We start from the raw sequence: 24,305 nt of genomic DNA, 5'->3' as shown, positions 1-24,305 counted from the left end.
CCCCAATCTTCGCAGCCCCTTAACCACCCCTGCGAGTTTGGACAGGGAACCGGGAATTCCTTCTGCCAGCAGTTAAGATGGCGCCTGCAGCCTCACGAACACGCGCATGCGCCTTGGAGGAAGACGCCGGGCCCGTAGAAAAAGAGCGCTGCCCCTCCTTCCGCCCCGCCCGCCCCATTTCCGGCGGAAGCGGCCTCAACAAGGGAAACTTTATTGTTCCCGTTGGATGAGCGAGGATGTCGGTGAATTACGCGGCGGGGCTGTCGCCGTATGCTGACAAGGGCAAATGCGGCCTCCCCGAGGTGAGCGCGGCCTGGGGCCCCGAAGTGCGCCCCCAGGGTCGCGGGCTGGGAGGGGCTGGCCAGCAGCGGGGCATTGTGGGAGTATCAGGAGGCACTGAGGTTAGACAATGGGAGGGACTTCCCAGTGAGGAGGGGGCGGGAAGTGACGACCCCTGCGCGCCCGGGGACACGAACACGCCCAGCTCTGGGTGGGCCAGGCTGGGACTGAGGTCGGGGAAGGCCTGAAGGCTGGTGGTGGAGGAGGGCACGCAGTTCTAGGCGGAGGGCACGTAGTTCCAGGGGGAGGGAATAGCCAGGGCGAAGGCAGGAATGTGGGATAAACACACTTGGAGAACAGAGTAGGGCAAAGAGATCTTCAGAGGCCGGCCAGGACGGGCCTCAAATGGCAGGCTGGGAAGTGTGATGGGGAAGGGTTTTGAGCTGGGGAGGTACCGACCGGGACAGATTGAGGAGGGTCCGAAAGATCCCTCCAGCCACTCTGGGAGGAAATGGAGTAACAGTCTGTGCCCACCACCTACTGAGGGACCTTAGGCGGGTCTCTTCCCTTATGGGCTTCCATCTCCCCTTCTGTAAGCTGAAGGACAACATGGTTCCCATCTCATAAAGGCTGGCCCATTCTTTTCTAATCATACGTTTAATAAACTCTCAGATGGTGTGAATCCCTTCCATTATTCATCTTATTCCACAAACATTTATTGTGCACCTACTGTGTACCAGAAGTCCCTGGGTGGTGCAAACTGTGAACATGCTCAGCTGCTCCCAAAAGATTAAAGGTTCGAGTCCACCCAGAGGCACCTCGGAAGAAAGGTCTGGTGACCTACTTCCAAAAAATAAGCCATCGAAAACCCTGTGGGGGCACAGTTTTACACTGATACACATGGGTCACCCTAAGTTGGAGTCGACTTGATGGCAACTGTGTACTAAGCACTTTGTAGGACACAGGACAGACAAAACCCTCTCATTCTACTGGGGGACACCGACAAGAAACAAATGAACGTAATAAGTCAGGTGGTGCTAAGAGCTATGGAGAAAAATTAATCTGGGAGAGCTGGGGGTGGAGGGAAAGGCGGCATTGAAACTGGGTAACCAGGGAGGCCTCATTGAGATGACATTTGAGCCAACACCTCAAGGAGGTGAGGGAGTGGTTGGCGTGATGATCTGAGGGAAGAGCACTCCAGGCAGAGGGAACAGCCTGGGCAAAGACCCTGAGGCAGGACCGTGCCTGGTGAGTTGGCCCTTGTGGCTGGAGCGGGATGAGTGAAGGGGAGAGCCGAGGAGGAGGGGAGGGCAGGGCGGGGACAGGGCAGGGAGGACTTTTACGGAATAAGGTGGGAGCCATGGTGGGCTACAGGCAGAGGAGGGACGCCAAGACAAGCTGTGCTTTCCAACCCTGTCTCCTCCCCCTGAGCATAGCACGTCAGTCCATCTGTGGCTCTTGGTCTCCATGCTTGTAGGGCGCGTTCCGACCCCACCCTCCCATTCTCTCCCAACAGATCTTCGACCCCCCAGAGGAGCTGGAGCGGAAGGTGTGGGCGCTGGCCCAGCTGCTCTGGGAGGCCTCCAATGTGGTCTTCCACACAGGCGCCGGCATCAGCACCTCCTCCGGTATCCCCGACTTCAGGTCTGTGTTCGGAGAGGGGAGGTTGAGGCAGGGCCCGCCACGGGCTTCCCTGTCAGCTCATAGATGCCTGGGCACCTGGACCCATCCCACTGATTGTCCCCTTCCTGGGTCCTGGGCCATCTGTCCCTGGGATGTTGGCAGGGTGTTGAGAGGTTGCCCTCTCCCTTTCGGACTTACCCTTTAAGTCAGGCCCAACATTCCACTTATACTTCATTGGCCGGATCTTGGCCACCTAACATTAGCCGCAAGGAATGCTGGGAAATGTAGTCTTTAGCCACCCATGTGGGGGCCAGCACTCGGCTGCTAACCAGAGGAAAGGTCCTGATTTGAACCCACCAGAGGCTCTGGGGGAGAAAAGACTTGGTGACCTGCTCCTCTAAAGATTACAGCCAAGAAAACCCTATGGGGAAGTCCTGTTGTCATCTAGGGTCACTATGAGTTGGAATCAACTTGATGGCACCCAACAATGTTACCATAGAGGAATCTTTGGGTGGCGCCTACAGTTACTGTGCTCAGCTGCTAACTGAAAGGTTTGCAGTTCAACTCCACCCAGAGGTGCCTTGGAAGAAAGGCCTGGCAATCTACTGAAAAATCAGCCACTGAAAACCCTATGGACAACTCGTACAGAAACTTAAATGGGAGCCTAAACTGCTGTGAAAACACAATAAAATATTATTTTTAAAAAAGCCCTATGGAACACAGTTCTCCTCTGACACACATGGGGTCACCATGGGTTACAGTCAACTCAAAGGCAACTGGTTTTATTGTCATAGAAGATGGGGGAGAATTGACATCAGGGAACAATTATCTACACACGCTTGCAGGTATTTTCTCATAGCACCTGGTGTTACTGGGTAACCTCGGACAAGTGGCCTAACCCTTCTGGGCTGCGGTTTCCTCATCCATAAGTGAGGGTGTGAGACCAGATGATGTCTCAACTCCCCTCTGCTTCAGGCAGCCTGTGTTAGACAAGAATCTTGCTGCTGAAAAGCGGGGATCTCCAACTGGCGGCCCCTGTAGATGCTGAGTTTGCAACCCCTCTCCAAACAAACAAACAAAAAAAACAGAACCAAATTCATTGTCGATTTCGACTCAGTGACCCTACAGGACAAAGTAGAACTGCCTTGCAGGGTTTCCATGACTAACCTTTATGGAAGCAGGCCACCACATCTTTCTCCCACAGAGCAGCTGGTGAGTTTGAACCACTGACCTTTTGGTTAGCAGCTGAGCACTTTAACCACTATGCCAGTGGGCCTGTTGCATTATTCCAAAGAGTGAATCTGCTTGTGCCCTTCCCTTGCTCCAAAACCTACCATGGCTCCCCCCTGCTGCCCAGTAGTGTCCCCAACTCCTCCAGCTGGGAGTCAAAGCCCTTCCGGACCCAGCCTTGGGTCATCTCTCCAACCTCAATGCCTCCTGCTCCTGCTGAGGAAATACAAATGACTTGTATTTCCCCAAACTCATGGGTTGTTGCTAGCTGCCCATCCTGTGCTGACCCCTCTGCCTGGACTGCCCTTCCCTTCCCTTTCACACTTTAAGATACAGGTCAGCCTCCTCCAGGAAGCCTTCCCACACTCCCCAAGCAGAGCATACACTCCCTCCTCTGGGCTCCCCAGCCCTTCCACCCTCCCTCTGCTCCAGCCCAGACCCCACAGGGCTAGAGGGTCTGTGTCCAGCTTGGCCACCCCCCCACAAGACTGATGTCTCCTCGAGGTCAGGGTCTGGGTCCACTCAGATCCCAGCATCACCCAGCACAGGGCCAGGTGCAGTGGGGCCGGCAGTGAGTGTTGGATGAATTGAATAATTAATTGCCAAGTGTTGTTTCTCCCTGTTTCTGTCTGTCTCTGTGGGTTCGTCTCTCTGTCTCCTTTTCTGACCCCTTCTTTCTGTTCCCACATGCTGACTCCCCGCCTCTCTCTCTTTTCTCTCTCCATCTCTCATTTTCTGGCTCTGTCTGCTTCTTTCTCTTTCTGCCCCCCACCCTGGTCCCCTAAACGCTCTCTCTCTCTGTGTCTGTCCCCACCCGCTACCACCAGGGGCCCACATGGCGTCTGGACTATGGAGGAAAGGGGCCTGGCCCCCAAGTTCGATACCACCTTCGAGAGCGCACGGCCCTCGCAGACCCACATGGCGCTGGTGCAGCTGGAGCGGGTGGGCCTGCTTCACTTCCTGGTCAGTCAGAACGTGGACGGGCTGCACATGCGCTCTGGCTTCCCCAGGTAGTCCCGCCTGGCCCGCCCTGGCCCCGCCCACCCTGCTCCTACCCAGCCCAGCCCCACCCCGCCCCAGGGCTCACTTAGCCTGGGCTTCCTCAGGGTTGGGTTGATGGGGCAACTCTCTCGCAAGTCAGCTGGGGAGAAGCACTTGGCATTGGTTGGGGTTCAACAGATCAGAGCCGTCATTATTGCCATTGGCTCTTGTCCCCATCTCTTGGGCGGGTCTTAAGTCTTGGGGTCCCTTTTTGCAGGCCCCAGGGGGTTTCCAGCCCTGAGCTCCCCAGAGCTCTCAGCCTGGCGTGGGAAGCTTTCTGAGCTCTGTCCCACCTTCAGCGTTTCAGCTGGGTATCTCCACTCCCATCCTTGTGGCTGGGGCTGGAGGCGGGGACAGAATCTCCCTCAGGAGGAAAATCAGGGAGGGTGAGGGTGGTGGGGAGGGTGGGCAGGGCCTGGAACTCCCAGTTCCTTAGGTTTTAACATTCGTCCGTGTTCCCTTTATCCTAAATGAGCACATGGCATTCTGGGGCAGAGAGAATTCACAATGTGTGCACCCCTGCTCCTGCGCCCCAGCCCCTACCCTGCAAGGAGGGAGTGGATGGATCCCTCCGTGGAGGGGGACCCAACAAGGGTTCCCAAAGGACGGCTTAGCCCTGGGCCTGCCGTGCTGGTCGGAGCCGTCCACCACCCAGCTTTTCCTTCTCCTCCCCCAGGGACAAGCTGGCCGAGCTACATGGGAACATGTTTGTAGAAGAATGCGTCAAGTGTAAGACGTGAGTGGTCCTGGGGTGCAGCAGGGGTGAGTTTGGCTGGGCTGGCCCCCAGGCTGGGCTGGCCCCCCTGTCACTCCCCAGGTTGGGCTCTACAAAAGGGCCCTCTAAGCTGGGCCTGATGTTCCCAGAGACCCAGAGGCTGTAACCGTCCTGTGGGGGAAATGGGGTGTTACTGTCTTGGGGAGTACGGAGGTGTGACTCTCGGGGGGATGGAGTGCTATGCTTATGGGGGGCATGGGGGTGTGACTCTCCTGGGGGGCCTTGTGAGGGAAGAATGAGGTGTGACTTTCCTGGGGTGTGGCCTGCGGGGACTAGGATATGTCCCCTCCACTCTGGGAAGGCTGAATGAGAGCCCCTCCCTGGACCAGATGGGATCTGGGCATGACCACTCCCCCATCACAGGTGTGACCATCTGGGGTAAGGTGCCTCCCTCCAGCAGGTGGAATCTCTGAGGACAGACCCCAGATGGCATCCCCACTTTTTTTAATAAAAGTATTTTTCCTCCGTGTTTATTTTGAAAATTTTCAAATCTATTTTTAAAAAGTTATGAAAACCTTACAATGGACTTTGAAACCCCTTCACCTAGAGCGGGGGTCAGCAATTTTTTTCTGTAAAGGGCCAGAAAGTCATTGTCTTCAGCTCCGTGGGCCAGTGGTCTCTGTGCAGACCACTCTACTCAACTCTGCCCTTGTAGCTACAGAAAGCAGATAGGCAATATGTAAACAAATGGATGTGGCTGTGTGCCAATAAAACTTTATTGACAAAAACAGACAGGGGGCTGATGTGCCCTGGGCCATAGTTTAACAAGCCCTTACCTAGACTGACCAACCGTTAACGTTTTGCCACAATTGGTTTTCTTCTCTGTCTGTGTTAAGAGTATCTGCCGAAACATTGGAGAGTTAAGTTGCAGACTTCATGACCCATTGTTCCTAAACCCTTGAGAGTGTGTTTCATGTGAGCTAGAATATTCTCTCTGGTACCACCATTGTTGTCATTGTTGGTTGTCGTAAGTTGAGTTGACTCTGACTCATAGCGACCCATGTGACAACAGAACTGCCCCATAGGGCTTTCTAGGCTGTAATCTTTACTGGCACAGGTCTTTCTCCTGTGGAGCCGCTGGGTGGGTTCAAACCACCAACCTTTGAGTTAGAGCCGAGTGCTTAACTGTTGCACCACCAGGGCTCCTTCTACCCCCATTGCCGTCATTAAAATCAGGTAACGCTATTCCTAACTCCCCAGGCCCTGCCGCCGGTGCTCTTTGTAGATGCTCATACCTGCCCAGAGGGCTCCCTTTATAGCTAGCTTCTTTTTCCCAGTTCAGGACTCCAGCCCGGGTCAGGCTTCGCAGGGCGCTGTCCAGTCTCCTTTATCTGAAACAGTTTCCCACCTTCCTTTGCTTCCCGTGACGTGGACACGGAAACGTCCGGCCCAGTTGTTCCCGTGGAAGGTCCCTTGTTCTGGGATGGCCGGAAGTCTCCTCCCACCGAGATTCTGCTTGTGTGGCTCCGGCTGCCCTGGGAGAACATCGCCGAAAAGGGAGCAAAGGGTGGGTCTCCCAGGAGCAGGCGGGCGGCTCTGGTGACCGCCCCATGTCCCCTGTCCCTTGCACAGGCAATACGTCCGGGACACAGTTGTAGGCAGCATGGGCCTCAAGGCCACCGGCCGGTTCTGCACCGTGGCCAAGGCCAGGGGGCTGCGGGCCTGCAGGTGAGTGACACCCCTCACCCCTGCTTCATTGACCCTGGGGAGGTGGTGGGAGCCCTGCTGACTCCTCTCGACCTCACCATCGCAGGGGGTCGCTGAGAGACACCATCCTGGACTGGGAGGACTCACTGCCTGACCGGGACCTCGCCCTCGCTGATGAGGCCAGCAGGTCTGGCCCCCAAGCCCCCCACCCCTGATAAACATGGGCTGGGACAGGCAGGGCAGACAGCTGGAAACAGCCAACTCCAGCACAGGGCAGAAGACACAGCTCAGGGGGCGAGACAGCAGCCATAATAATAGCTGATATTGTTGGCTGCCGCTGAGTCAGCCCCTGCCTTACGGTGACCCCACGCGCAGTGGAACAAAACGCTGCCTGGTCCTATGCCATCCCCGTGATCAGCTGCAGAGGGTCTTCACTGAATGATTTTCAGAAGTCAATTGCCAGGCCTTTCTTCCTAATCTGTCTTAGTGGGGAAGCTCTGCTGAAACCTGTTCAGCATCCCAGCAACATGCAGGCCTCCACTGACAGACCAGTGGTGGCTGCACATGAGGTGCACTGGCCAGGAATCGAACCCTGGTTTCCCGCACGGAAGGCGAGAGTTGTACCACTGAACCACCACTGCCCTCATATAATAACAGCAGCTCCTAGGTATTGAGCCCTCTCACTCACCTGGCCCTATGCCAGGGCTTCACACACATCCTTCTCACCACAACCCCCAGTGGGTGTTCTACTGGGCCCATTTTACAGGTGAGGAAACTGAGGCTTAGTAAGGTGACTACTTTGCCCAGTGCTACCCGGCCAGGAAGTGATGGGGTCAGGATTCGAACCCAGGAGACCAGGCTCTTTCCTGTGATGCTCTGTGAATCCCATAGTACCTAAAGCCCCTTCCGCAGCAAGGACAAAACATCAGGGAGGGTGGCAGGGGCGGAGCGAGGGGCGGGGCAGCTCAGAAGCCTGGCTCTGGAGGTGGGTGGACCTGGAATGCCCAGGTGAGCAGGGAGGGAAGTGGTAGGAGCTGGGGGGAGGTGGCATGGCAGAGAGCAGGAAGAAGGGTGGGAAAAAGGGGGGCTTGAGCTAGGGTGTCCCAGGCCTACCAGCCTGGCAGGGCAGGAGGAGGGCCGCCGGGATTCCTGGTGGAGGTGTGGGAGAGGCAGGTTCGGACTAACCTCCCTGCTCCTGGCCCCAGGAACGCCGACCTGTCCATCGCCCTGGGCACCTCCCTGCAAATCCGGCCCAGCGGCAACCTGCCGCTGGCCACCAAGCGCCGGGGCGGCCGGCTGGTCATCGTCAACCTCCAGCCCACCAAACACGTAGGTGCCCGAGCCCACTCCCACGCCCAACCGGGTCCCTAAGTACCATCTGACCTGTCCTTGTCCCTGCAGGACCGCCACGCCGACCTGCGCATCCACGGCTACGTCGATGACGTCATGACGCAGCTCATGAAGCACCTGGGGCTGGAGATCCCCGCCTGGGACGGACCCCGCGTGGTGGAGAGGGCGCTGCCACCCCTGCCCCGCCCGCCCGCCCCCAAGCTGGAGCCCAGGGAGGAGGACCCTGCCCAGCTCAACGGCTCAGCGCCCCCCAGCCCTAAGCAGGAGTCCACTGCCCAGCACAACGGCTCTGGGCCCGCCAGCCCCAAGCGGGAGTGGCCAGACACTCCTGCTCTCTGCAGGCCCCCAAAAAGGGTGAAGGCTGAGGGGGCCCCCAGCTGACCAGGGTGCTCGGGGAGGGGGGGTGCTTTTGTAAGAAACTGCGGATTTTACTTTTTCTTACTGGTCTTGCTTTATTATTTGTATCTGGCCTCTGGGGCTGCGGTGCTTGGAGAGCTGGGCTCCAGGCCCTGGGGCTGACTTGCTCTCCTTTGCAGCTCCCTTTTGCTCAGGGGTCTATGGTGGGGGCCTGGAAAGGAGCGCCCTCTCTCCGACCTTGACCCCGGAACTGACACCCCAGGCATTGCTTCTTCCTCCCAGCCTCAGCACATTCTAGGGAGCTGGTGGCCGGGCCCTCCCTGGTTTCCACCCTAAAGCTCCCTCTGCCCCCTGTGTCTCCTCCTTGTCACCCTCACCACCCTTAGCCCCCTGCACAGCTCCTGAGCTGCCTCCCCAAGGCCTCTTTCACAGACCCGCAAGGGGGTGGAGCCACCATTTGGGGGCCCAGGCCTGGGGGTGGGGTGAACAATAAGGATTGCACTGCTGGAGGGAGAGAGCTGACTCCCTCCAGGTTCCAGAAAAGTCGTCAATGCAATAAAAACAACTAATTTCTCGCACTGGAATCTGTTTAATGTGTTTGATATCCACAACCTCGTGCTGGGTCCTAGTGTGGAGGGGGTTAGGGCCGTGGTCTCCTCTCTGCCCCTGCTCCTTGATGCAATCCTGCAGCCTAGGGCTTAACCTCAGGGTCAGGTGAGTTGTTAATGGTAACAATACCAGCAGCTAGCATTTCTCAAGCCAACCTGTTTGTAGTTACATACTTACTTGGATGGCTTCCCTGTTTAAGATAAAAAAAAAAGATAAACCCACTGTTAAATGGCTGCAAGCCCTTTAGGAGAGGCCTGGTCTGTGCTGGCCACACCCACAAGTAGCAGACAGGCGAGTGGTGCGTAAAGACCGGAGCACAGCCGCGTACAACTAACTGCCTCCTTTGCCATGAGACCAGAACTAGATGGTGCCGGGATACCATTACTGAGCGTTTTGATCAAAGATTCTATAGAAGAATCCTGATCAAAAGGGAGGAAATACAGGCCAGAATTTCAAATTCTCACGGACCCCAGACTTTCTGGAGCCATGGAGGCTGGATGAGACCCACCACCCTGTTAATACTGCCTTGAGATAATCTTGAAACCTTAAACCAAAAACAGCTCCTGAAGTCTTCTTAAAACCAAACAATAGTTGAACTTAATATTAAAGAATGCCTGCCTTGAGCATTATGCTCTCGTCATGGATTGAACTGCATCCTGCCAAAATATGTGTCAACTTCGTTAGGCCATGATTCCCAGTGTTGTGTGGTTGTCCTGCATTTTGTGATTTTCCTGTGTGTTATAAATCAGAATCTCTGCCTGTGGTTAAAGAGGATTAGGGTGGATGTAACACCCTTACTCAGGTCACATCCCTGATCAAGTGTAAAGGGAGTTTCCCTGGGGTGTGGCCTGCACCACCTTTTATAAGTGGTAAAAGGAAGGGGAAGCAAGAAGAGAGTGGCGGACCTCATACGACCAAGAAAACAGCACCAGGAGCAGAGGGCATCCTTTGCGCCCAGGGTCCCTGCGCTGGAGAAGCTCCTTGACCATGGGAAGATTGAGGACAAAGACCTTCCTTCAGAGCCGACAGAGAGAAAGCCTTCCCCTGGAGCTGACGACCTGAATTTGAACTTCGAGCCTACTAGACTGTGAGAAAATACATTTCTCTTTGTTAAAGCCATCCACTTGTGGTATTCCTGTTGAAGCAGCACTAGATGACTAAGATAGCCCTTTTAGGAAATATCTGTATGAGATCAAATTGACAACAGCACCTCAAAAGGTCAGATGAGAAACTTAGGGGGCAGTGACTTTATGTTAATGGAAGAGGAACAACTCATAAAAGGAGGGTGAGAATGGTTGCACAACTTGAAAAATGTAATCAATGCCACTGAATTGTACATGTAGAAATCGTTGAATGGGTGTATGTTCTGCTGTGTGTATTCTCAACAACAAAAAGTATAAATTAAAAAAAAAAAAGAGCGGAGCCAGGCACATCCCAGGGGTGCACCCCTTCTCTGCTGTGTGACCTTGGGCAGGTCTTCCCTTCCATACCTGTTTCCTCTTACTTAAAACAAGCAGGGAGTGAAGCCCAGGACCCCCAGAAAGGCGGCTGCCTCAATTCCTCAGCTCAGGGTGCCCCTTGGGACACACACCCCCTCAAGCCTCTGGGCTTCGGGCTCCAGGCGCGCCTGCGCTCAGCCGGAGACCGCTCTCCGAGGTGCTGAAGTTGAGCCTGACGCCTTGGCGACCGCCGCTGCAACCTAGGAATCCCGGGGACCCCGCACCTCACTCTGCTTTCCCGGGCTGGCCCAGCCCCTCCCTCTGAGGCTGGGAAGCCCCGAACTCCACTTCAGCCCCCACACCTCTCCGCTTCACCGCCAGCCACGTCTGTCAAAATACTTTATTAGGGGTCACAGCAGTCTTAAAAAAAACGGGGCGGTTATGGGTCAGCAGATCCAGAGTCCAGAGCTCACCCCTTCTCTGGGGCCAGGGCTCCTGCAGTCTTCGTCGTCTCCTCTCTGTGTGCGAGGGAGGGTGGGAGAGATCGGGGGTGGGGGGATCGCTGAGGCATCTGGTGTGTGTGTCTGTGTGTATATATATACATTATACGTGTGTGTGTTGGTTGTGTACCTGTGTGTGTATGTATAAACATATGTCCGTGAGTGTGTTTATGTGTGTGTGCGTGCTTCTGTGAGTGTATGTCTGTGTGTGAGTGTGTAACTGTGTCTGTGTGTATATATGTATAGATTATGTGTGTGTACCTGTGTGTGGATGTATAAATATATGTGTCTGTGAGTGTTTCTGTGTGTCAGTGTGTGTAGCTGTGTGTGTGTCTGTTACGCGTGTCCTCAGGGTCTGTGGCTCAGTCTGCACGTGTCTGCTTGTCTCTCTGCTCCTGGGTCCCTTGGTGTATTTCTCAGGCATTATAGCTGTCTTTGCCCTGTGTCTGCGTGAGAGTTGCTGCATGCATCCTTCAGTCCCTGGGTGTGTATCTGTGAGTTGGGGTAACCCAATCCAGGTGTCTCTGCCATGGTTTCTGCCTCACCTCTGGCCCAGTGCCAGTCACTGTCCACTGCAGGCCCCTCGGCAGAGGGGCATGGGGCACGGTCCTGGTGGCCATCACAGCTCCTCCCCTGCCACCTCCAGCCCCACACGCCCGGGCCTGGGCCCTGTTTCAGGTGCGGCCCAGTCCAGCAGGGCGGCCGGGCCCAGCACCTCCTCCGAGTTGCCCAGCACCAAGGTGGAGTTGCCCAGCACCAGGGTGGAGTTGTCCAGCGCCAAAGTAGAGTTGCCTGGCAGCAGCGTTGAGTTATCCAGCTCTGGCATGTCCCTGGAGCCCCAGTCTGCCCTGGGGCTGCCTGGAGACCCTTTTCGGTGTGCGCCAGCCTCGGGCTGGGGTCCTGGGTTCTCGGAGCCTGGCACAGCGTTGGGGGCCACGCGGGAGGCGGCTTCATTCTGCAATGTTCTGGAGAAGACTGGGAGAGGGTTGGGGGGGTCACAAGGGGCAGGGTGGGGGGCTGTCCTGCTTCGCTTCCTCACCCTCCAACCACATGGAACACTGGTACTGGGTCTCCTCCTCCTCTCCCAGTTGCCGTGAGGGGTTTTGAGGACAGGGCGTTCCTGGCCCACCTACCACGCACAGGCGCGAAGTCCCCAGGGCTCTCTGCTTTGCTGGTGGTGAAAGGGCTGATGGAGGGGAGGACGATGAGGGCGAAGGAGAGCAGCAGCACCTGGCAGAGATGTGGGCCAGGTCACCCCATGCCGTCCCCTCGCCTCTTACACTCCCCCCACCCGCCACCGCCCCCTGTGAGCATGCGCAGCTCCTAGGCAGGGATCTGAGGCCAGGACCGGGCTGTGCTAGAGTGGGGCTCGAGGATGTGCTTCTACGTAACTCCCCTCCCCGCTGTGGAGACCTGGGACCACTCCCCCTACTCTGCCTACCCTCCCCCCTCATCCAGGGTGCGGTTGGGCTGGGCGCCGGACTCACCGCTATGCAGGTGCCCGTCTGGGCAGACTTGCTAGTGGACTGGACCACGAGGGCTTGGAGTTTCTTCAGCTGCTCCAAGAGGGACCTTGGAAAGACAGGCAGACCTCAGCTGAGCCCTCCATGGCCTTGCTCCAGCTTCCTGACATTTCCAGGGTCCCCCAGCCTCTCTGATGTCCGAATTCCGTCCATCTTCCACCTACCTCATTGCTTCAACAAATTCCTCATTGGACATCCTGTCCACTTTTCTTCCACTTCTGCTTCCTTTATGCAGGTCACCTGGACACCCTCCCTTTCCTCCTCCCCCCTCCTCTTCTGCCCCCTAGAGTTCATACTCCACACAGCAGCCGTAGGGCCCTTTTCAAATGTAAATCTGCCCTTCCCATTGCCAGCTCCCTATCCTCCCAGGGCGCCCACCTCACTCCAGGTAAAAGCCCAAGTCCACCACCAGGTCCCCTGTGACCTGCCCCATCACCTCCCTCCCCTCTTCTGCTCCAGCCACCTGGGGCCTCCTTGCTGTTCCTGTAACACAGAAGTACAGTGCCGCCCCAGGGCCTTTGCACAGGCTGTTCCCTGTGCCAAGCACACTGTTTTCCCAGGTCTTTGTGAAGCTGGTTCTTTCTCATCCATGAAGTCTCAAGTGTCCCCTCCTCTGAGAAGGCTTCTCTGGCCTTGTTGTTGAAAATAGCCCCATCACTCTCCAGCCCTTCACCCTGCTTTGTCTTCCAAATGTTTATTGCTATTTGAATTATCTTTTATGTATTTTTGTATTGAGTATGTTTCCCACTGGACTATGAGTTCTTTATGTTGGAGGGACTGGGCGTGCTTTGTTCACTTTTGTGGACACTTTTAGCAACATCATGATAAACTGAGGAAGGAACGAAGTTGTCACGGATTTCCTTTTACTTGGATCTACAATTAATGCACATGGAAACAGCAGTCAAGAAATCAAACGATGACCCACCTGGAGCAAAGGAGAATGAAGAACACCAAAAACAAGGTAATTATCAGCCCAAGAGACAGAAAGGGCCACATAAACCAGAGACTACATCAGCCTGAGACCAGAAGAACTGTATGGTGCCCAGCTACAACGATGACTGCCCTGACAGGGAACACAACAGAGAACCCCTGAGGGAGCAGGAAAGCAGTGGGATGCAGACCTCAAATTCTTGTAAAAGGACCAGACTTAATGGTCTGACTGAAACTAGAAGGACCCCAGAGGTCATGGTCCCCAGACCTTCAGTTAGCCCGAGACAGGAACCATTCCCAAAGCCAACTCTTCAGTCAGGAATTGGATTTTATAGGATAGAAAATGATTTTACAGGATAGAAAATGATACTAGTGAGGAGTGAGCTTCTTGGCTCAAGTAGACACATGAGACTATGTGGGCAGCTCCTGTCTGGAGGGAAGATGAGAAGGCAGAGGGGGTCAGAAGCTGGCTGATGGACACGGAAATAGGGGATGAAGAGGAGTGTGCTGTCTCATTAGAGGGAGAACAACTAGGAGTATATAGGAAGGCGTATATAAATTTTTGTATGAGAGACTGATTTGATGTGTAAACTTTCACTTAAAGCACAATAAAAATTAAAAAAAAAAAGAAATCAAATGACATATTGCATTGGGCAAAGCTGCTGCAAAAGACCTCTTTAAAGTGTTAAAAAGCAAAGATGTCACCTTGAGGACTAGGGTGCGCCCGACCCATGCCATGGTGTTTTCAATTGCCTCATAAGGATGCAAAACGAAGACAATAAATAAGAAGGAATGAAGAAGAATTGACACCGTGAATTATGATGTTGGGGAAAAATATTGAGTATACCGTGGATTCCCCGAAAAACGAACAAATCTGTCTTGGAAAAAGTACAGCCAGAATGCTCATTAGAAGCAAGGATGGTGAGACTTCGTCCCACATACTTTGGACATGTTGTCAGGAGGGGTCAGTCCCTGGAGAAGGTCATCATGCCTGGTAAACTAGACGGTCAGTGAAAAACACCAAGTCCCTCAATGAGATGGATTGACACAGTGGCTGCAACAATGAGCTAAAGCATGACAACGATTTTGAGGATGGCACAGAACTGGGCAGTGTTTTGTTCTGCTTTATATAGGGTTGCTGTGAGTCGTAATCAACAGGACAACACCTAAAAACACGGATACTTTGTTATTGCCCTGGGTAGTGCAAATGGTTAGTGCTTGACTACTAGCTAGAAAGTTGGCAGTTCGAATCCATCCACAGATGCCTTGGAGTAAAGGCCTGGCAATCTGCTTCACAATGTCCCAGCCCTGAAAACCCTACGGAGCAGTTCTACTCTGCACACATGAGGTCACCATGAGTCAGAATCAACTCGACGGCAACGAGCAACAACTCCAAAACGGTCGCAATGCCCAGAACTATTCCTGATGCAGAGTGGATACTCTAGAAATATTGTCTAAATAAATACACCCTTAGAGTCACTTGCTGTTCTCCATCAGCATCACGCTTCTAGCATCAGGGCGTTTGCACAGGCCATTTCTTCCACCAGGGGCAACCTCTCCCTAGTGAACTCTGACACATCCTCCAGTGTTCCAAGTCCAAATCCCCATCCTCTATGGAGTTTTCACTTCCTAGTGTCACAAGCTGTTACTTCCTGCTCTGCTCTGCCACTACGAGGCTCTCCCCACATCGTCCCCTTCTCCTGCGAGGGACTCTAGGGCTGGCCCTCCCTGCCCTCTGCCCTGGGGAGACCCAGACTCACAGGTTCTGCTTCTCGAGATGTAAGACCTTCCTCTGCAGCTCCTGGTTCTGGGCTGTGTAGGCAGACATTCTGCAGAGACAGTGTCACCGTAATAGTCAGAAGTTGCTTGTCATCAGCTGACCCAACTGCCATCCCCCTGCGAGGGAGCCTGAGGCTAGAGAGGGGAAGTTACTGGCCCAAGTACACCCAGAAAAATTGTGATGGGGCTGGGATTTGAACTCAGGTCTACCTGGCTCCTAGGTTCATTTCTGCATTGGCGTGGGGGTTCCACTCAAGCCTGAGGCTAAGGGTTGGGAATGGAATGCCAAATTCGGGCAGCAATGATTCCAGAAAATGAAATAGCACAGTGATTAGGAGTCCAAGGAGACTTGAGTTATAATCCTCACCAGCCCCATGACACTGAATCGCTCCACTTCTCTGACCTCAGTTCTCTCATCCATAAGATGGGGAGATAATTACTGTGCTCACAAAGTGGTTGGAAGAATGGTATGAGATAAAGTCTATTAGGGAGTTAGCAGATCACACTTAAGGAACAGGACAAAAGCCGTCATTCCATCTCAGGTTCTGGGGTCCAGGCTGGGGACCTCAACTTTCTCTTCTGCATCCACCTTGAATGTGGTCTTGGCACCAACTCTTCAAACGTGGGGCTGAAATGCTCAAATCAGGAAACTAGGATATGTATGAGGTGGGCATTGGGCCAGGTCTCTACCTTCAAGGCAGAGGGCATGGAATATGGGAGACAGAGATGTGAGGCCAGGGGCTGTCACTGTGTGTCACATATATGAAACCTTCAAACAAATCTTCATCTTGAAGCTTAAGACTCTCAGATCTACCATACATTTATATTTTTCATGGGATTATGTTCTCTGTTCTCCAGGAAGGTCCAGGAGGATCTGGGATTACTTTCCAGAAGTTAGCTCAAACATAGCAACCAGAGTGATCCTCCTTCTAAATAACTCATGAGAAAAGGAAGAATTCATAATATAAATCAGGGGATACCAAAGTATAATGATAATAGTACAAATAAAAATGTGTGGGATGCAGCTAACGCAATATTGAGAGGAAAATATATAGCCTTAACACAATTTAATGAGCTGAGCATACACATTTGAAAATTAGCTAAAGAACAGCAGACGAACAACCCCCCCAAAAAAAAACACAAAAGAAGGATATAATAAAGATAAAAGTAGAAATGAATAAACCAGAAAACCAAAATATAATTGAAGGGAGGCAGAAATACTTTTTTTGAAAAAAATAATAAAATAGACAAACCTCTGGCAAGATTAAGAAAATAAAAGAGCAAAGAGAGAAGGCACAAATGAGCGACATGAGGAATTAGAAAGAGGGCAAAACGACAGATATCACCAAAAAGCCAAACCAAACCTGTTGCTGTCAAGTTGATTCTGACTCATAGCGATTCTATAGGACAGAGTAGAACTGCCCCATAGAGTTTCCAAGGAGCACCTGGTAGATTCAAACTGCTGACCTTTCGGTTAGCAGCCGTAGCACTTAACCACTATGCCACCAGGGTTTCCACAGATATCACAGAGATTAAAAAAAAAAATGGAGAGTACTATGAGCAATTTTGTGTCAATAAGTTTGAAATGAGCAAGTTCTTAGAGAGCCATCATATCCCAAAACTGACTCAAGAAGAAACAGAAAACCCAAATAGACCTATAACATTCAGTAAAGTCACTCTTGGTTTAAAGAGTGAGCTTACTCACTTCTTATATTTCTATTAGAGAATAAGGAGGAGCCTGTCCCCTCAATATCCTAAATGAGTTAGGAGAGAGGTGATGGGACAAGGCTTTGGTTGGTGCATGATTTATAAGTTGAGAAAGTTCTGCCTGGAATGAACTCCAGGGTGTCTTCCTCCCCTTGACCCTAAGAAGCCAGACAGCTCTGTGGACTATTACTGCTCAGACAAAGGAAGTAAGTGTCCTGTCTTCAGGAAGAGAGTCAGAACAGGGTAGGTAATACCGTGTCCTTTCTTGGCACCACATTTTGTAGGGAATAAGAATAAAAACCCATGAGACCCGTTGTCATTCAGTCCATTCCGACTCATAGTGACCCTATAGGACAGAGTAGAACTGCCCCATAGAGTTTCCAAGGAGCGGCCTCATGGATTCAAACTGCCTAACTTTTGGTTAGCAGCTGTAGCTCTTAACCACTATGCCACCGGGGTTTCCCTGGGGAGTAAAGGGACCCCAGTACCCTTGCCCTGTGCCTTCTCTAGACATCTTTCTATTCCACCGTAATCAATACTAAAAATGCTCTCTCTTAGAGAAGAAAAAAAAAAACCTCTAATTTTGTCAAGTCTTAAAAATTGTGACCTCAGCCCTGTCACTTCCCTCCCTCTGGGGCTCAGTTTCCCCCGAGTGGACAGTCCAGGCTCCAGCATTACCGAGTCTCCAGACCATCAATATATTCCTTCTTTTTCTTCCTGCTTTCTTGGGCCGACTGTTTGTTCCGGATTTTCCGGCGGATTTTTTTCAGCACTCGCTCTTCATACTGGCAAGGGAGGTGGAGAGGAGGAAGGGTCATTGTGGATGGCGTCCTCACCCCACAACCCCATCCCACTTTTTCCATGTAAGCTATCCCAGACCCAGGGAATCGGTGTGTGGGGGGTGGAGACGGAGCAGATTCCTGATGACTCAAAGACGAGCTCTCCTCTTCCTAAATTCTTTCAGGGTCCGCAGGAGGCTCCTGAGTTCTGATAGTCTTCCCAGCTCGCCATTCCTGTTATTAACGGGTATACCAGACTTTGGGCATTGGTGCAACTGCACCACCTTCTGGCCATACCTGGGAACAGCACCTTTCCTGGGCGTCGGCCAGTACTACTGTCGGGTGCTGTCAAATTGATTCGGACTCATAGCGACCCCATTCGACAGAGTACAACTGTCCCATAGGGCTTTCTTGGCTATAATCTTTAGGACAGCAGGCCGCCAGGTCTTTTCTCCCACAGAGCAACTGGTGGGCTTGAACCACCGACCTCTTCATTAGCAGCTGAGCACTGAAAAATTGTGCCAGCAGGGCTCCTTCAGTAAAGGTTACAGCCAAGAAAACCCTATGGGGCAGTTCTACTCTGACACATGGGGTCATTATGAGTTGGAATTGAATCGATGGCACCCAACAACAACAACATGGGTAGGTAGCTCCAGGAAAGAGGGAGAAGTCCAAAGACAGGGACCCCATCGACTCACTTTGGTGAGGGGCAGCTGAGTGGGCAGGGTGATGCCTTCTTTGGCAAGCAGCTTCTTCTCATCTTCTGTCAACACCAGCTCCTGGCAGTGCCCAGCTCCAGGTCGCAGCAGGTGGGGGGCTGCCAGATGATGTTGCTATGAAGAAACCAAGGCCGTTAAGTCGGAGGCTGGAAGACCCACAGCCCCGAGCTGGTGAGCTGAGCCTCTGGGAAATAAGGAAAACATCCGATTTGAGAAAGGATCAATCAATCCACTACAGAGTCCCCACTGGCAATAGGACCCAAAACAGCCACTGCACACCTCTTTGGCCCAGGAATTCAGCTTCCAGGAATTCAGGCTACAGATAGCCTTATAAATGCACGAAATGGTGTACGGACAAAGTTATTCATTCTTCCGACAAAGAGCCATTCAGCAACCATTTATTGAGCACCACTACGTGCCAAGAGGGCATCGGTGGTGCAGTGGCAGAGCTCTTGCCTGCCGTGTGGAAGACTGGGGTTCGATTCCCAGCCAACGCACCTCACGCGCGGCCACCACCCATTTGTCAGTGGAGGCTTGCTTGTTGCTAGGATGCTGAACGTCCATACTAAGGCAGACTAGGGGAAAAGGCCTGGAGATTGACTTCTGAAAACCATCCACTGGGTCACAACGGTCCGATCCTCAAGTGATCATGGGGATGGCGCAGGAACGGGCAGTGTTTCGTTCCATCGTGTGCGGAGTCGCTATGAGTCAGGCCAACTTGACAGCAGCTAACAACAGCTACTACTGTTAGTAACGCCCTGGCCCAGGAGATAGACAGCCCAGGACTGGAGCCTACTGACTTGCTTTGGGCATGACCAAGTGTGAATTCCGGCCCCTCTCTGTGACTCAGTTTTCCCTCTCTGAAATGGGGAGATTGATTGGAGCTTCACAAACCCTAGCAGCCCTCCCAGCTCGTGTTCTGGGGGGGGGTGTTGGGGGTGGGGGACGCTCACCAGGTCCCCGCTATTGCCAGAGAGGAGGAGCTCCTTCACGGTGAGGTTGTAGCGTGGGAGTGAGTCTGACAGCTCCGTCCTCTCCTCAGGATAGAGGCATCCTTGTGGGCTCCACATGTCTGATCAGCGCAGGTGCGAACAGAGACGGAGAGGGTGTCAGGTGGGAGGCCTGAGCTCTCAGCTTCCCCCTCCTCCTCCTCCAGGAAGGCTCATTGATTGAGACTCAGCTCCCAACTCCTCCTCCTCCTCCAGGAAGACTTCCTGACTGAACTCCCATCTCCTCCTCCAGGGGGGCTCCCTGATTGAGCTCCAGCTCCCTACTTCTCCTCCTCCAGGAAGGCTCCTTGATTGAGCCCTCAGCTTTCCTTTCATCCTCCTCCAGGAAAGCTGTCACGATTGGACCTCCAGCTCCCACCACCACCTCCTCCTCCAAGAAGACTCCCTAACTGAGCCCTAATGCTCAACTCCACCTCCAGGAAGGCCCCCTCATTGAGCCCCCCAGCTCCCACCCCTCTTCCTCCAGGAAGGCTCTCTGATTGAGCCCTGGCTCCCTCCTCCTCCAGGAAGACTCCTTCATTGAGCCCCCACCTCACACCTCCTCCTCCTCCAGGAAGGCTCCCGGATTGAGCCCCAGCTCCCACCTCCTACTCCTCCAAGAAGTCTCACTGATTGAACCCCACCATGCTTAGCACTTGGGGACTTGCCTTTTAGCAGAACTTGGGGTCCCCAAGGCCTGAGCTGAAAAGGACAGCCCTAATCAGTGCCTCAGTTTCCCCTCTGCTATAAAAGGGGAACCTAAATCCATCAGGGCACATCTTGTCTGTCCCACAAGATCAAAGGAGGAGCAGGGACATTACCATGAGACCCACTGCCAACCCTGGAGGGAGTGGCTGTTATTGAAGCCAGGCCTTATCTCCTCTGTGGGGCAGGGATGAGGTCTGATTCACCCCTTCCTGACTCCCTCCTCCCTGGTGCCTGGCACCCAATAGGCAGCTCCAAGCACACAATCCAGACGGGGCTGAACTGTGTGACCCTGGGTAAGTCACTGTACCTCTCTGAACCTCGGTCTCATCAACTCTACAATGGGACCAGAGGTCCTATCTCAAAAGTAAGGCTTGAGGGACAAAGGCCGTACCAGGAGCCACCCATCTCCAGCCAGGGGCTCTGTGCCTGGTACACCATGGGTACTCAACCAGTACTCCTGGAGTAAATCATTACTGACCTTCTGGGTCAGTAACATAACATCTTCTGCAGGAGTTCCCATTCCCCCGCTCCAGGAGGAGTACCCTGAGCCCTGGGACATCAAAACGTCTCATACTGTTAGAGCACTTACTATGAGCCAGACACGGGAGGACAGACGAGGGAGACACGTCCCTGCCTCCTGAGGTAACCAGCATGGTCCCCCCGGTGTCTGAGCCAGCCTGCCTGGGTTATACCCTAGCTCTGTGATTCTGGGTTCCACCTCACGGGGACTCAGTTATACCACCTGAAAAATGGGCCCACAACAGCACCCATCTCACAGGGCAGTTATGAGCATACAGTGTTCAGAAGAGAGTGAGAGTGCTGGGCAATTGCACAGCAGAACTTACCCAGGTCTATGGCCACGGAGGCCTCGGGCACTGGTGTCACTGGCCCCAGGGGCCTGGAGGGGCAGGGGTAGCCAGGATGATAGGAGGGGCACAGCCCCTTGCCAGGCTCAGTGGGGTGGCAGCCAGCAGGGGTGTTGGGAGGTCCATTTCGTGGAGGGGTGTCTTGGGGGTCAGAGGGCAAGTCTTCGGAGATACCACTGTCACTGGCCGCAGGGGACCAGAGCGGGGAGCTGGGCACCGAGTCTCCAGAGCCCAGGATGGAGGTGATGAAGTCACTGGGGTCGGGGTCCAGCCGGACCTGCTGGGTGGGGGCAGCAATGAGCAGGGAGACCTCTAGTCTGGTGCCTCCTCTGCTCTAGACATGCGTGTGCCCTGTGCATGCCTCAGTAGTCCTTCCTGCAAGATGCAGGTCAGGCCCCTTCCTCTCAGGGACAGTTTGAACTCGGGCTTGAACACAATAATCTAGCACGGCACCACCAAGGCCACGTTGAGGCACGAGCCCTGAGTTTCAGTTTGAACTCAACTCCAAATCACTGTGTGACCCTGAACAAGTTATCGCCCTTCTCTGGACCTCAGTTTCCCCACCTGTAAGAAGAGCTGATGCAACCTGCCCATTGGAGGAGCTGAGTGGTTCAATGCATAAAGGCTGAGGAGACCAGGGTGAGTTTTGACTTTCCCAGTGCCTCAGACCAGAGTCCAGGGCTCAGGGGCCTGGGGCATCTGGAGTAGGGGCCTCACCTGGTCCTCAGGGTGGTCCCAGTTCTCGCCCAACTCTACATGTCTCAGGATGCCGTCCTGCTGGTCGAAAAGGAGATCCAGGAGCTCCAGGCTGTCCATGGGACCCGTGGGACAGGTGGGGGAAGCCATCTAGGGCAGGGAGGGGACAGGCGTGAGGGCCATCGGCCTCCTCACCTCCCCACCTCCCATGCACCCACTGCCCTGAGCACCTGCCAGCCCCCAGGTGGGCCACCCACTGCCCCTTGCTGAGCCTTCATCTCCACGCATGCACTGGGGTGGGCCAGGGGTCTGGGAATCCCAGGGGCATGAGAGCCAACTTCTTTAGCAGCTGCTGGTCTCCACTGTGAAGAACTGCCCATCCACAAGTACCAAGAAGTAAAGCTATGTGCAGGAGTCCCTGCTGGCGCAAATGTTTAAATGCTCTGCTGCTAATCAGAAGGTTGGCAGTTCAAACCCACCCCAGCAGCTCCTCGGGAGAAAGACCTGGCGAGCTGCTCCTGTAAAGATTAACCAAAGACCAAACCCACTGCCAGCAAGTCGATTCATAGCGACGCCTATTATAGGACAGAGCAGAACTGCCCCATAGGATCTCCAACGGCTGTAAACCTTGATGGAAGCAGCCTGCCAGTCTTTCTCCCGAGGAGCCACCGGCTGGGTTCAAAGTGCCGACATTCAGGTTAGCAGCCGAGCACTTTAACCACTGTGCCACCAGGGCTCCTTGCCATAAAGACTCCAAGCCAAAACCAAACTCTTTGCTGTGGAGTCGATTCCAACTCATAGCAACCCTATAGGACAGAGTAGAACTGCTCCATCGGGCTTCCAAGGAGCGGCTGGTGGATTTGAACTGCCGACCTTTTGATAAACAGCTGAGCTCTGAATCCCTGTACCACCAGAGCTCCTTTCTGTAAAGTTGACAGCCTAGGAAACCCCATGGGGCAGTTCTATTCTGTCACATGGGGTCGCTATGAGTCGAAATTGACTCCAAGGCACCCAACTACAACAAAATCAACATGGCCTATTCCCATGAGGCTGATCAGCCAGCCCTCCGATGTCTGCCCGAGATCCCCCTCCTGGGGGGCAGGGGTTCCGAGAGGATAAGCACTGCCCCAGACGGGAGGCAAGATTTCTGGCATGGTTTTCTCTCTCTGGGCCTCAGTCTTCCCACTTCTTCAATGAGGGTAAGCTCACCTTTCCAGAAGCTGCTAAATCCCCATTCATGAGCCCAGCTCTTCCACCAGCCACTTCCCAGGTCTCTGCTTGGAGGTGGCACCCACCCCACAACCAGTGTTGCAGGGCCAGCTCACTCCTCTCTGTGGCTCTGTCCCCACCCTTAAGGATGCTGAAATAGTCCCCCCAGAACTCCCAGCCCACCTCCAGGTGCTGATTGGTGAGCAGGGCGAATGGACAGGGTTAAGGGCCAGTGACATTGGACGGACTGGGGAGGGGGAGGAGAGACCATTATCGGTGTTTTGTGCTTTTCCAGCTGGCAGTGGGCAAAGGCCAAAGTCTGGGATGCCTCAGCTCTGCCTTGACCTCTCCCCTACTTTCGGGACAGCTTCTTTCCGAGTCGCCGGACTTTGGGTTCCAGGGTGGCCCAGGGCTCCTGGACGGTTTGTCTACTCCCAGCACAGAAGGGATCCAAAAGAACCACCCAGCCCTTTGCTGGGGCCGTTCTTTCCGCTGGGAATGCCCTCTCCCCATCCAAACTGTCAACCCCCTGCCCACCCTCTAAGGCCAGCTAGATGCCACCCACAAGTCCTCCACGGCCAAATCCCCACAATCAATTCCTTCTAGAATCTTCTATCGTATTAAGCCAAACTTGTTCCCTCTTCATGGCCTTTGCACTTGCTGTTCCCTCTGCAAGGAACTCCCCCAGCTGACCTCCCACCCTGCCCCCAGCTCTGTTCCCCTGGTGCTATGCACACATAGCTTGTGAGCTGTCCTGAAGTCAGGTTCTGATTCATGGAGACCCCTGTGTGCAGGGTAGAGCTGTGCTCCACAGGGTTTTCAAAGCTGTGACCTTTCGGAAGCAGATCACCAGCCCTTTCTCCCTAGCCTGTCTTAGCCTGGAAGCTCTGCTGAAATCTGTCCCTGGTGGGTGACCCTGCTGGTATTTAAAACGCCGGGGGCATAGCTTCCAGCATCACAGCAATACGAAGGCCACTAGAGCAGGACGTGCTGACAGACAATGCTGTTGCTTTTAGTTGCCACCAAGTCATTCCAGCTCATGGTGACCCCACATGATCTTCTGTAAGCAGACTGACAGGCCTTTCTTCCGAGGCATCGCTGGTGGCGTTGCTGTTGTTAGGTGCCATCGAATCAGTTCCGACTCAGAGCGACCCTACGTACAACAGAACAAAACTCTGCCCAGTCCTGCACCATCCTCACCATCGTTGTTACACTTGAGCCCATTGTCGCGGCCACTGTGTCAGTCCAGCTCACTGAGGGTCTTCCTCTTTTTCACTGACCCTCTACTTTACCAAGCATGATGTTCTTCTCCAGGGACTGGTCCCTCCTGATATCATGTCCAAAGTACATGAGACGAAGCCTCTCCATCCAGGCTTCTAAGGCGCATTCTGGCTGCACTTCTTCCATGCAGATTTGTTCCTTCTTCAGGCAGTCCACGGTGTATCCAATAGTCTCCGCCAACACCACAATTCAAAGGTGTCAATTCTTCTTCGGTCTTCCTTATTCATTGTCCAGCTTTCTCACGCATATGAGGCGACCGAAAAAACCAT

The 24,305-nt window shown here is 53.8% G+C and overlaps 2 protein-coding genes across 3 annotated transcripts; one reads left to right on the top strand and one right to left on the bottom strand.

Annotated features, from left to right (window-relative positions):
* The first annotated feature begins 197 nt into the window (after positions 1-197).
* Positions 198-8,873, top strand: SIRT6 (sirtuin 6). The gene is made up of 8 exons (XM_049876428.1): positions 198-302; positions 1,796-1,923; positions 3,960-4,142; positions 4,850-4,909; positions 6,521-6,616; positions 6,702-6,782; positions 7,801-7,924; positions 7,997-8,873. The coding sequence occupies exons 1-8, from the start codon at positions 237-239 to the stop codon at positions 8,324-8,326; spliced, it is 1,068 nt and encodes a 355-aa protein (XP_049732385.1). The 5' UTR covers positions 198-236; the 3' UTR covers positions 8,327-8,873.
* Positions 8,874-11,392: 2,519 nt separating this feature from the next.
* CREB3L3 (cAMP responsive element binding protein 3 like 3) lies at positions 11,393-22,832 on the bottom strand. Of its 2 annotated transcripts, none has more exons than XM_049875786.1 (10): positions 22,756-22,832; positions 21,568-21,696; positions 20,830-21,130; positions 19,241-19,359; positions 18,267-18,401; positions 17,468-17,574; positions 15,064-15,132; positions 12,338-12,422; positions 11,984-12,080; positions 11,393-11,825 (listed from the first exon to the last, which is right to left on the bottom strand). In XM_049875786.1, exons 1-10 carry the CDS (start codon positions 22,783-22,785, stop codon positions 11,470-11,472), a joined length of 1,428 nt encoding a protein of 475 aa, XP_049731743.1. In that variant the 5' UTR covers positions 22,786-22,832; the 3' UTR covers positions 11,393-11,469. The 2 variants fall into 2 exon arrangements, with proteins under 2 accessions (XP_049731743.1, XP_049731744.1); XM_049875787.1 differs by having other exon boundaries at positions 20,830-21,127.
* Between the last annotated feature and the right edge of the window lie 1,473 nt (positions 22,833-24,305).

The sequence above is a fragment of the Elephas maximus genome, chromosome 3 (assembly GCF_024166365.1).
Source record: "Elephas maximus indicus isolate mEleMax1 chromosome 3, mEleMax1 primary haplotype, whole genome shotgun sequence".
Classification (NCBI taxonomy): domain Eukaryota; kingdom Metazoa; phylum Chordata; class Mammalia; order Proboscidea; family Elephantidae; genus Elephas; species Elephas maximus.
Note: the sequence above shows the minus strand (reverse complement) of the source record. Positions and strands in the feature narration are given on the sequence as shown.

Coding starts and splice junctions, on each gene's coding strand:
- SIRT6 (XM_049876428.1), top strand. CDS start 237: ATGTCGGTGAATTACGCGGCGGGGCTGTCGCCGTATGCTGACAAGGGC. Junction 4,910..6,520: donor GAATGCGTCAAGTGTAAGAC/GTGAGTGGTCCT, acceptor TCCCTTGCACAG/GCAATACGTCCGGGACACAG. Junction 6,617..6,701: donor AGGGGGCTGCGGGCCTGCAG/GTGAGTGACACC, acceptor TCACCATCGCAG/GGGGTCGCTGAGAGACACCA.
- CREB3L3 (XM_049875786.1), bottom strand. CDS start 22,785: ATGAATGGGGATTTAGCAGCTTCTGGAAAG. Junction 21,697..22,755: donor ATTTAGCAGCTTCTGGAAAG/GTGAGCTTACCC, acceptor TCCCTGCCCTAG/ATGGCTTCCCCCACCTGTCC. Junction 11,826..11,983: donor GGACTTCGCGCCTGTGCGTG/GTAGGTGGGCCA, acceptor ACCCTCTCCCAG/TCTTCTCCAGAACATTGCAG.